This window comes from Haliaeetus albicilla, chromosome 12 (assembly GCF_947461875.1).
Source record: "Haliaeetus albicilla chromosome 12, bHalAlb1.1, whole genome shotgun sequence".
Taxonomy (NCBI): Eukaryota; Metazoa; Chordata; class Aves; order Accipitriformes; family Accipitridae; genus Haliaeetus; species Haliaeetus albicilla.
In genome coordinates, this window is record NC_091494.1 from 16,570,531 (window position 1) to 16,583,608 (window position 13,078).

Below are 13,078 nucleotides of genomic sequence, written 5' to 3' on the forward strand. Positions count from 1 at the left end.
GACGAGCATTTGGGCTGAGCTTGCATCAGTGAGTCACATCCCTGCTAACGACACAGAGAGCAGCCAGTGGTCTTTGAGAACATGACTGGCTGATGTGCCAAGGCCTGATGGGCATTGAGTTCTGCCCTGCCAAGTCAGAGACCAAGTCCTGCTGCCATCCCACACAAAAACCAGCTGGAAAATAAGCTTTAGCAAAGCACAGACATACACCTACCACTCGGAAAACAGGTAAGAATGGAAATAAAGCTGATTGCTCTAAGTGTGTGAAGGCTGCAGCCAACACAGCCAGTAGCTGTAAAGCTAAGGAGACACTTTTATGGATCGGCACATTTGTTCATTTGAGAAACTAAAGAACAATTCATTCTCCCAATCAAAACAACCCTATTACAAAGCAAGAATGGGATCATCTCTCATTAGAAATACATGATTCCCGCACCTGAAGGCTGGGTAGCACTGTCCTGCATACCTAGTGCAAAAGTTATCAAATGCAAGAGAAGTTCCAGATGTTTTACCAGATTTATTGGCCTGGTTTGGATCTAAAGTCTAAGTCTAGACACCGCACAGTTCAGATCCAAGACTGCTACAGTGTTCAAGAAGCAACAGGATCCAAATTATTTCACCTTTCCTGTCACTAACTCTGAAACCCAAATTATTTATTCAAACATTTATTTTTGTTATTGGTCCACAACATGATGCTGCTGTGTAATCTAGTGTGACCTTTTTTTAAATTTGCCAAAGTGTAAGCAAGCACTTTTTCTGCCTTGATTCCAAGAGTTAAAAGATTTAAAATTTTTCAAAAGAAAATCTGTAAGCAACTTGGCCCAGCACTTGTTTATTCCTTATTCGGACTTCTGCTTTGTGCCTGTAAAACTTGCTGAAACATGAAGATTTCTACACATAAAACTTCCAGTTCCTGACAGGACTGAACAGAAAACTCTGATGACATAACTAGCAACCAGAACTCTGCAGTGTCTCCCACAGGGGCTATTGCTGAGCTAGTGCAGAAAATGGAAAAGACAATCTTGCTGTGGTGCTCATGTCTGCATCTTGGTCACATGGGGTGCTGGGCACTCCTCGGAGATGCCGAATTGACTAGGAACACCCAGGCAGGAATGGGAGAGAAATCCAAAGAAGGCAATAAGCCAGGATGTTTGGGTGGCCAAGGGCAGAAAACTTTAAAAGGCCAAACAAAAAGTGAGATATACTAGAGCCAAACTGCAGAAGACCTCATAGGCAAAAAAACCTGGAGTTTAACTAGGTCAGATCACAGAGTCCTTGATCAAAAAATATTTTCAACTCACTAGTTAGGGTGGTTGCTCATCACTGTGGAGAAGACTGAGTACTGTCTTGCACAGTGACAAATCATTCTAGCTGATTAAAAAAGCATATCTGACGAGAACTCTGCCCAGTATTTCTTGTCCCCAAGGATCACTATACGGAAATAAGGCGATTCTTGAAGCTACTAGAGGCACATAACTCACAAGCTTTGGGAACCCGTAATTTAGTGTGCTCACCTCTGCAATAGCGTCCATCAGATGCTAACTGGAACCCTGGTTTACAAATACATTTAAAACTGCCATCTTCATTGATGCACATCCCATTGAGGCACATGTTCCTTATGCTGCATTCATCCATATCTGAAAAGGTACATAAACATTATGAGCATTATGTCTATTAAGTAAAAGAACTCTTACTACTTCTATCCAAAAGATAAACCTTAATTTCTTTCTTAGTTGTCAGAGGTATATGATAATCAGAAACATATGATGAGACATACTGCACCGTCCTAGAGGATGTGTCAAAGCAATGACTTTGTTTTTTCATAATGAATCATTAACATACAAAGGTAGGTATCCAAAAAGAGCAAAGAGAATGAAAAACAGATGAGAATTGGACAGCTTAAGAACTGCCAGTTGGTAAAAACTGTAAAAAAGTGAGAAAGTTATGTAATTGAAGAGGGTTTGCAGTCCTGATGTACATAGAAGCTAGGTTAGAAACAGCCTCCTATTTGGAATGGTAAACACAACTTTATGTTACTAAGAACACCTGAAAGGGGAGGAGTGGGCATTTGTGTTTGGAGCGAAAACTTTTGTAACCTCCATTGGATGAGTCTGTTTATAATGTGGGAGAATTCCCAGCACTGTGCTCAAGAATGCATTCTGTGGGCACTGTCACCATCAACTTCGTTTTAAAATAAAACCTACCCCTTCCCTGGATTCAGCATGACAGATCACAGAGGAGGGAACTTACTAATCATAGCTTCATACTAGCATTATTCACCCTCTGACCTAATGGCATAGCATGAATGATTCAAAAACGAAAAGGTGGAGGTCCCAGACACTGCTATTCTGAATGCTGCACAGTTACTTACACAATGACAAAAACCAATAGGCAAGTACAGAGAATTCTGTGCTTGATTTGAGTAAGCTTTTATATCCTCTTAGTCTTTATTTCATCCTGGCACAAATGAAATGAGTTTTGGATGTTACATCCAAAAAAATTAGCACTATTTACCAGTTTCACCTGAAGGACTATACACAGTTACATTAAGGTATGGCACAATGCCATGGTCTTTACTGATTAGTGTGTGTGCACATGTATTCCTAAGAGCAAAACTCAATGCATTACAATGCCAGAGATGAAACTGTTTCATAAGTGGATGCAACAGACATTCTGGCAACATATGCAATGGAATTAAAAATGTTTTACCAGACTGCCGATGTCCTGGTTCTTATTACTATTAGCACATGGTATTTGGTGGGAAAGGAAGAAATCAGAATCGAGTTTTTTTCCAAAATACGTTAATTTCCAAATATATTTGGTCAATATAGTTCCATAATAACATATTTAAAAAGCAGCTTATAGTGCTAAACTGTATCTAAAAAAGAGTCAGGAAAAACAGAGTCTTAAAATGTCTGTCTCTACCAAGGATTAACAGAATCACTACTAGCACATAAAATCACTGGATTGTAATGACATTACAATATATTCAGAATCGTGCTATTTTCCTTAATATTGCAGCTGTCTTGGACAGAAATTACACTTCTAGACATGGTGTGTTTTCTTTTTACTTACAGGCTAAGTCAGACAAAAATAATTTATGATTTAAAAAAAAAAAATCGTGTATCTATCCCAACCAGGAATTTTGGCATTAAGTCTTTGAGCTGAATCACTGAGATAATATTCTGCCAAAAATGTTTCTAAGAACAGTGCTCGAAATTCCTTTAACGTATGAATAGATCATTGGGAACCCTCCCAAGGACCTTGGGAAGCATGATAAAGAACATTCTTCTTTTTCCCCTCTTTACTAAAGGTCTGGGAGGTAGGAACACATCAATTATGTTTACAAATTTTTCTTAAAACAGTTTTTATGGGTCAGACCAGACTGCATCTACATAAAACACATTGCTAGTCACCCAGTAAGATCTCATAAAGCATGCTGTTAAACACACAGTAAAATCAGGCAGCATGTGACTTGTGCTCTGTTTTAAAATGTACCACTCCCATCAAAGAAACTGCATTTTGCGATAGTGGTATGTGCTATTTCTCCTGCTGGACAGACATCCTGTTGAGGATTGCCAAGCCAAGGCTCCAGAACTGGCTGCAAAAGACAGTTTACTTGCCCTCCCAGATACAGCAAAAGGTATTTAGAAATTTGAAGCAAAAGGTATTTAGAAATTTGATTCCTTGTTTCCTCCCCCCCCTCCCCCCAAGGTCCTTTTCTTTTTCATTGACACGAATAACCTCTTGCAACTGTAATTACTGATATGGAATAAGTTCAAAAAAGCCTTACCTTCACAGTTTTTCCCATCAGCTGCCACTTGAAAGCCAGCATTACACACACAGTGAAAACTGCCATCTGTATTTATGCATCGTCCGTTATTACAGATACGACCATTCTGTAAACATTCGTCAATGTCTGAAAGCCAATCGAAAAGAAAAATAACATTTTGGGGTTTTTCTTTTTTATACTCAAGAGGAATTTTTCCCATTTCCCCTTCCCCTAGGTTTTTAACCCTACATGGAAACTATATTCACCTGAGAAATGATTTATTTTGATTTCCACAACCAAATGTTATGGGGGTGGAAAATGTTCATCAGCTTGAAATTTCAAGTTGCTGTGGAAGAATTTCAGTGAACACTACTCTGCAGCTTGCTCAAGCAAGAATCAGACCCTCTGAATTGTTTTTTTTCATTTTTGTTCATCATGAAAATATTTTTACTTAAGTTTAACTTACCAATAGCTAACTACTGAAGGAAAGACAGGGGAAGCTTGTTTTTTGCTGCTGCTTTGTAAGATAACAGGAAAGTTCGAGACTTTCCCACCTCAGAAGATATTTCTCCTGCTTATTTTATATTTGAAACATCAGCTCTTCATTTCCCTCTCTCTGCAGGAGGTGCTTGGCAAGTGCTTTGGAGGACCTGAATAGTGATATCACACAAGGCTGGCAGCTCTCCCTCTCCTCCAAACGAGGGGAGAGGAGATGCTGAGACAGACTGTCTAGACATTTTTCAGATTGCTCAGTGTTCTCCATCAAGGCCTGGACCATCTCCCAGAGATTCCTGCACACAGGGGACTCTGCTCAGAGAGATCTCAATCAGCCCATGCAGACCTATCTATCCTGCAACAATGCTGCCTTCCCAAATATCCTGGGGGTGCCCTTCCCCAGGCCCTCTCCGTAGAAGTGCATTGCTGTGCTTCAGGAAGAAGCGGAGCACAGGGTGTCCTCCCAAATGCCTCTGCTCTCTAGACACCTATCTAAGGGGGAACTGATGCCTCTCAAAATCGTGAGCCTATATTTGCCTTCCTAGCAGCATGGTAGTTCTGGGAAGCTGCTAAGAAATCCCTGAAAATAACTGTTTTGCAAGCAAGCAACCAGGCTGGCAGAGACAAGAGCTGCTTGAGTGACAGGTCAGTGCAGTGGCAGCCTGCAGACCTCTTGACTTCCAGCAAAAGCGTACAGGCTTGATAACCCTCCCCTCATTTGATAAATAAGCATCAGCGATCAGAAACGCATAAAAGTGAGTCTTCTCTCTGCTCAGTCCCTTTCCCCCATTTTTGTGGCACTCGGTTGTACCTGAGCCTGGTTTCAGCTACTCCACCAGCTTTCTTCCTTAGGACAGGCAGAAATGCTACAGCATCTCAAGATTTTTCTGGCCTTTTACTTTTTAAAAGAGTTCATTAGGATTTGTACTTTTATGCATCTGATGCCCTCTAAATCATGGTGCAGAAAATTAACACAGAATCTCATTGTTCTTTACATATACACAGCTGACTAGAGACCCACCACTAGCTTATGTTACATTTCTAATTTTCAAATTATGAAATAACATTGTGGATTATTTTTTCTCCCCCCCCCCCCCGCCCTGAGAAACTTGCAAAAATCAAAGCTCCCCTCTCACTGAAATGTCCATAATTGTTGCCATCTCCATGGAAGTTCTGACCTCCACCTCACAGAAATGTCAGGTAGATTATAGTAAGCACTTACGTATTAAAGCTTCAACTCCCATACATTCATAGCTAATCATTTAAATTTTTGCCTTTTTTTGAGGTCCATTTTACATCCCCTCTTTTGCAATTGAAAAGCATTTCTTGTTTTGGTCACTAATCATAATTTTACAACCTTATTCATCTATGTCTCCAATTAACATATTCATTCAGCCAAATGCCTACTAAAATTATAAGGGATCCTAATAACGGTTGAATCAGTAGCTTGCGATACAGACTGCAAAGTTTAATCAGTCACCTATCAGACTCATCATGCAGAAAAAAACCCTCCCCTGGAACCTCAGAGCAAGGAATAGATAAACATCTGGTCATTATGGAGACTTCATTTTTCAAGAATGGACGTAAGGAATACATTTGCAAAACCGTATCGGCACAGACACATTTGTCTATGCAAAAAATAAAACCTCAACATACAAAGTAGTCATGCGAAGTAATTTTACAGCAAATGCTGACTTTGGCAGGCACCGGTGCTATATGCATATTTTGCCAAATGCACCCCACTAGCTTTTTTCTTTTCCTAAACTGGTCCTAAAACTTCCCTCAGAAAACAAAGATTCTGCACATCGTAGCATTTTCTGAACTGCCTGTCAAGCAAGCACAGTTCCCATAGACTGCAAAGGAACTGCTAAGTGACCACACTTTAATGCCATTAAGCTACTGGGCTTCTGACAACCATGTGTTTGTGTAATGAATCAGTCAAATTAAAAGCGTGTGACAAAAATGACTCATGAGTAAATTCATCACTGCTGAGACTCCACTTCAGCACTCCTTCACCACTAGTCAGCTGAACTATGAAGATGCTTCCACAACATGGCTGTTTGGCAGCAATAAGGTCAAATACTCCCAGCAACATGCAGCAGTGGTGCTGGCTCTGCATGTCCTCCTGGACTGGAGTAAGCTTCTGTACCACAAATACCTTTCTGATTCACAAAGGGAAGAAAAAAAAAATTTGCACACTAATACAGATAGCTTTCTTCTGGCTTTTTAGAAACTCTCTGCTTCAGAATGAATGCATGCTCAAGGAACCCTCCTCTTAGTGCAGAAAGCAAAATATGAAGACAAGCTGGGCCTCTGAGCATTCAACATCCTGTTTCATTTAGATGCTTCACTTCTTACGGAATATCAAAGTAGTCATTCATTCTCCTGCCAGAAGTTTCTCATTATGACTTAACTATAAAGGATTGCATCCACCTTTACAGTCAAATTCCCCCACCCCCGGACAGTTTGGGAGCCACAGAACCCTGACAGAGGGCTGACCACTGAGGAGCTACACATTCCTCACTCCCACAGGAAGACAGGATGAAGAACATTGGGACTACTGTTGAGCCTGGTCTTCAAAACACCAATAATGGAGATTCTACAGCTTCCCCACCTAGACCTTCCCAGTGCTTCACTACTTTTCCATACCTTATTTAAGTTTTCCTTGCTGTAATTTATGTTTAGTTCTTTCTCTGACAGCAGGCAGGGACAACACATGGGTACTGTACTACTATATTTACCCAGTGAAAGACTTATCTTTCCCCTCACCTCTCTTAGTCTTTTAACAGTAATACGTGAAGGGTTTCTCCAAAGAAATCGGTAAAGGGTTTCTCCAAAGAAATAGGTAAAGGGTTTCTCCAAAGAAATAGGTAAAGGGTTTCTCCAAAGAAGGGATGTTTAACTCTCCTTGAGATCCTCAATAAGCAAAAGAAAAATGTCTTAATAGTTTGAAAAACAAAAACAACAACCAAAAAGAAAATATGACTCTTCCACTTCAAAGCCATGAATGGTGCCAAGATACTTTCAGCACAAGACAAAATGTCTTTCTTCAAAACCCAGTTTGTGAGCAGCCAGCTCAGGCAGGATAATAATTTTTACTGCCATATCTGATTTATTTTTTTAACCCCCCCCCTCATATTTAACACATGTTAAATTCTGCTTAAAAACTGTTTTCCCTTCTGGTACTTATACAATAGTACAGATATGACTGTAAAACCATAATTTACCTCGGCACTCTGTTCTAGTTGGCGTGCTCTGATATCCTATACGACACTGGCATATGTAGGATCCCTGGGTGTTCACACAGTCTCCACTGATGCATGGATTCTTTTCACATTCATCAACATCTGGGGAACATAGACAATGTATTTTTATTAAGACAATGGTTGAAAGTTATTCAGGTCTGTAGGGGTATTCTATTGTTTTGTAGCTGGAGAAATAGTGTGCTTCAATCTGAAAGGAAAGGGACACCACTGAATTCACAGTAAAAGGAACCCATGTTCTAAGCTAAGCAGGAGCTGGGAAAAAGGAGTACTCAAGAAGACAAGATACTGCATGTGCGAGAGGTAGAGGCCTTAATCTCACACCTCCTCATTCCCAGACCCACTGGAGAGACAGATAGTGACAGAAGCAAAATCTTGCCTGTAAGAGACAGCTAATCATTGCTCCTATCGTCAAGGTCTGGCCGAGTTCCAAAATTAAAGGGCTCAAGAGCCCAACAAGATACTCCTGATGAGCTGAAAAAGGACTTGTAAATCTTACTAAGCCTGAGATCATGACTGCCTTTTTTTTTTTTTTAACAATAGGTCATTTGCATACTCAAAGAGCTGGTAGCATTTTAAAGAGGTCATTTTGAATCACTAATAAGTACACTATAGTCAAAGGTTAGTAAAATAAGAAATCCTTACTTCTGTATAATTTTGTGGCAAGTTACAAGTTTTGTTAAATACTGTCTGAAAGGCAAAACTGCTGTAAAAATAAGTTTGCAGTTGAAAGCAATTAGTTCTTGGAAGTCTATTTACTTGGGTTTTTTTTGGAGGGGGGGTTGTTTTATTTAAGACCTCAGAGTTATTACGTTGTGTGGAAAAGAATTTTTTTTTTCTTTAAAACAAAATTCCCCTCTGTGATTTACAGCAGAAAACCACATACCAATGCATTCCCCTCTAACATCCAGTTGGAATCCTTTGTTGCACTCGCAGCGGTAGCTCCCAGGAGTGGGAATGCAGCGCCCATTGAGGCAGAGATGTCGGAACAGTTGGCAATAGTCAGTGAAGTTCACCGGCAAAATCACTGAAATAACAGAGTTGGAAAAATATTTTAATAGTGCATCATAATCATTTTTTGTAATCTGCAACTTGTGCAGCATTTTCCGTTAAAAGTCAACATTTACCTTCCATCATAATGTGAATTACATAGTAAAATCAGCATTGGGAGAGAGAAAATGGCACTTTGACTCTTACAGATTTGTCCGAAAACAGCTAGCAACCACTGATTTTTTCACTGTGGCAAGTCTGATCCTGTTTTCCTCTTCTGCAGGACAAAAAAGGACCGAGCTTGCTCATACCTAGTGGTAAAGTAGGTACGCAGCACTGCAGGGACTCTACTAAAAGCTTACAGCAGTAAAGAGCAGTCAGACTGATTCAGTTATCTGCATTTTCACAGATAGCACAGTGAGAGGAGGGCAGGGATAAGCCTGGAAGGTATGCCTATATGGTCTTTGGCAGGCAGACATGAGCTGGCTGTGTCTGTGCTCCCAGCTGACCAGAAGCCGTGCAGCTACATCAGTGCAGTGTCAGGCCTGAGTTAACATACTTTGCCTCTTAGGCTTATTAGCTCAGCTTGGTGCTGAACCAAGACTAAATAGTTTCAGCTGGTGCCAGCTGCACAGAGTATGGGTGAATTGAGCTTGTGTTTACTTGCAAAAGAGTATGTGGCTATGCCAAACAACTTCAGGTGGCACATGCCTACTGCAGACTACATGGGCATGTAGTAAATTCCCTGAGCAAGGGGCAGAATAAAGAATATATTGGTATTCTGCTCTGGCTTCTTCCTTGCTCTACAGAAACCTAACCTATCCATGTCTATCACTGAAAAAGTTCTTTCTTCATGTTGGGTCAGCCTCAGTGTCCAGCAAACTAGTATTTTTATTGGTACATTTCCTACCTGGCCAAGCGAGAGTGAGGAAAACAACCTGAAAGAAGCTGCTTTCTCCCAGCCAAGCTCTTCAATGTAACTATCACAACCTAGTCAAAGAACTATTCACGTTCCTCAATGTTGACATGCAAAGCTCACAATAGCCTTAAAATAACAGTAGTGTAACTACTACAATACATGGGCCTCAGTACAGACAGTGAGGACGTAATTTTTTAATCCTGTCTTAACAGGGAAATCACTACCAATGAAGTACACTTGCTGTAAGATACATGGTAACCAGGCTATGATTAGAAGGATGTCCACAGACTATACATCCACGTAAAGTAAACAAAAGATACCACCAGCTGATGGTAGCACGTTGCTCCTGAGAAATGCATGTTTTCAACACAGCTAAATGCAAATGGTGCAGGGAAAGGTTATTATTTCTTTCTTACCATGAGGTGGTGGAGCCCGAGATGGATAGACGATTTCTGGCTGTTGAGGAGGGTAAACACCAGGAAGGAGTGGTGGAGGCATGACATCAGGACGGCCTGGAGGAAGGTCCGGTCTCGCTGGCAGCAGAGCAGCTACTGTGCACAATTTGCGATACTCATCTGAAACATGAAAATATGAATGCTGTCTTAGACTCTTCTAGCCTTTCCATTTAATCCAAATCTCCCCCTTTTTGCGGCGTTTCAGATTAGCAATAACAAACCTTAAATAATCTGGAAAATCTGAGCCTATACATTTTATTCATAGTAACAAGCTTTGTTCCGTGAATTGAGTCATTAATCCACAGGAGGGTATCAATACTACTTCTCAGAAGGCTGCTAGTAAAAAGATAACGTAACTGACATTCTGGATGTGAAATTGAACAGTAAGGTGGGAACCTGATCTTAATCTACTTAGTCTTCTTTCAGGCAAAATCTTTGATGAGCTCAGTGGGAAGTTTACCTAAAGAAGGACTTTTGGACATGATCCCAAGTTAATTTAACACAAAGCTTGCCACAGAGTTAGAAGAACACTGAACACGGAAAAAAGCCCAGTTTCAACTGGATTTCTTAAAAGTTAACCTCCTAAAACAAAGAAATATAAATACAAGCAATGAGGCAAAACCAATTAGAGAATGAATACACTAATACTATTTCCCTATGAAAATGAAGTTTGCTAATAAAAGCAGAAACCAAAACGAGGTGCAGTCTAAGGGGCGCAGACAAAGAGAAACTGAGTCAGATCCACACCAAGTTTATCCTTTTCCAGATGACGGGAAAATGATCTATTTTGCTGTAAGCACAGTCTACGCTGAGTGTTATGCATTCTCCTATTGTTTATCTCTATTAGTGGCATCTGCCCTACTGCCCCACTTTTCCTCCTGTCCCCGACTCTTTTGTCTTTGGGAAGTGTGGGTTTGGAACTCACAATCCAAAGAATGCATGCAGAGTATCACAATTAAAGACCACATTTCCAGCTGACCTAATTCATGTCCACAATTCATGTGTACACAAATAACTATTTGTGTAGTCAGTATCTTTGAACTTCAAAATTTTAAAGTTTATGGCACAATAGGGAAGAGGAATTATATAATGAAAACAAAATGCTACAGAGATGCATGAATTCCTGAAACAATATAAAAAATGAGAACTGAAGAATAAATGCAGTGTTGGAAGAACTAAGCTGGGTATTTCAGCCTTCAACACGTCTATCTCACTTCTATTTCCACCTGTAAAACACATTAGAAGCTCTTCCCGAATCACAGAGGATTTGTTAAATAAACATGGTAGCCTGACGTTCTGCTTTTCCTGCTTTTTTTCTGATCTTTGCATTTACTTTAATGCTTTTAAGTGATCAGTTTGTTTCATGTGTCACTGGATTTCCTTCTATTGTTCCTTAGAGTGATTTTAATCTTTAAATCATTCCCAAGAAGATTTTATTGTATTATGTACTGTATTTTGTTTATTTGGTTTTTTTTCTTAGCTTTCTATTTTGCCTGTTCATATGTAACCTGAATCTACTCTCAATCAGTGGTCTACCTGTGATAAAATAGAGACATTCAGAAGAAACACTGTCTGTGTATGTACATCCACAAATTCCAACATGCAAATATTTGCTAATGACAGTGGTTTTAATAGCCAATTCTCTAATCACACATTCTCTACAACCCACTGATCAGTCTTTGTGAAAGAAACAATACTGTATTTCTTTTTTACTCTAGATTGGTAATACCCAATTATCCAAAGCCAATGCACCAGGAGCCTAGGCCTTCCATGCAAAAAAAAGTCACAGCCTTAGGGCTGCCCATTGGTTGAATGGAATTAGCACACATGAAGTGACTGCTAAGGCGAGAATTGAGCACACATGGCTGGATGCCTGAGATACCACTTCTAAAGTATTTATAGTGTCAATGGTAAACCTTGCCATTCCACATGAACAATTATTGCTGTGTTATGCAAAGAAATACAGTGCAAGCCTTTTTTATTGCAACTTTAATCTCCATGTATAATTTCTAGCAATAAACAGCCTATTTTATAGTAACATCTGGGTCTGCTGCCCACAATTGAAAATGCAACCACTTGGTTACATTATGCAGCTAGTGCTCCACTTTATATTGCAGTAAATTTCCATTTCAGAGTTAGAGAGACTTTGGGCCACTGACAGCTCTAAATTCCTCATCTTGCTTTCTCAGGATACATTAAGGAATAACTGAACTTGATTAAATAATGACAGCAATACATGTAAGGCCTTTCAAAGAATTTCAAAGCACTTTGAAAAGAGTAATTTATAGTCTCAATTTATGTCCCAAGTCGGGGCGGGGGGAAGAAAAAAGTGGCATGTAACTATGATCTGGAAGACCTTGCATGAATTTATGAGTCAGGAAGTCCTGGGTTCTAGCACCTTCTCCACCACGTCTCAGTCTGTGGCCTTGGCCAAATTACTTCACTTTTCCACCCAGTTTATTCACCAGTTAGATATGAATAATTAGAAAGTAAGTAAAGAAAACAGCAACTGTGTTAAGATTGAAAGCTTTCTCCTTGTCCTCCTATTTCAGACAAGCATCAATAGATTACACTATTTTGTTAGCATTGTTCTAGCCAGTCTTGGACATTTAACGTGTTTAAATATTAATAATGAGATCGTGACAGAACCAGGAAGAGTCTTCCAAGAGTTCTGATCATAGATCTCTGCTCCAGTATTATGCAGTTTCACTCAAAGGATTAAAAATAATAATAAATGCTCCCACACATGACCTCTGACAATTTCTTCAGAGCTACACTGCTATAGAGTTGACCCCCATTCCTCCCTAAACTCTGCACCTCCCTTGAGCTCCTCCCATCAATCCTTGTTTCTTCTATTATTCTTTTCTAAAGCATTTGACTAGGTCTCCAGTCCTAAACAATCTCAAAAAAATCTTTCCTTCACTCCCTCACACTTAGTTTCACAATCTGCTCACCATCTTCTCTAAATTCATATCTCACATAATCTAGGGATCTCAGTACACAGGGAGGCGATAAAGTACAGCACATTTTGGTAGCAGACAGAAATCATGTTCTGTGTCAAACTTCAGGAAATAAATGGCACCTCAGAAAGCTAGACATAAGAGGAAGGAAAGCCCAGTTTTCCAATGAGAATGAAACTGCAGAGGCAATAGGGATCTGTTAGAAGGCTCTGGAGGAAGTAACT

General features: G+C 39.9%; 1 protein-coding gene across 1 annotated transcript in view; it reads right to left on the reverse strand.

The window, feature by feature from the left end:
* FBN1 (fibrillin 1) overlaps window positions 1–13,078 on the reverse strand; it is a 158,971-nt gene that overhangs the window by 77,764 nt on the left and 68,129 nt on the right. Inside the window, exons 11-15 of the mRNA XM_069798288.1 lie at window positions 9,856–10,014; window positions 8,417–8,557; window positions 7,495–7,614; window positions 3,794–3,919; window positions 1,515–1,637 (exon numbers count right to left, since the gene is read on the reverse strand). Coding sequence (XP_069654389.1) covers window positions 1,515–1,637; window positions 3,794–3,919; window positions 7,495–7,614; window positions 8,417–8,557; window positions 9,856–10,014 — 669 coding nt within the window. The remainder of the gene's footprint in view (window positions 1–1,514; window positions 1,638–3,793; window positions 3,920–7,494; window positions 7,615–8,416; window positions 8,558–9,855; window positions 10,015–13,078) is intronic.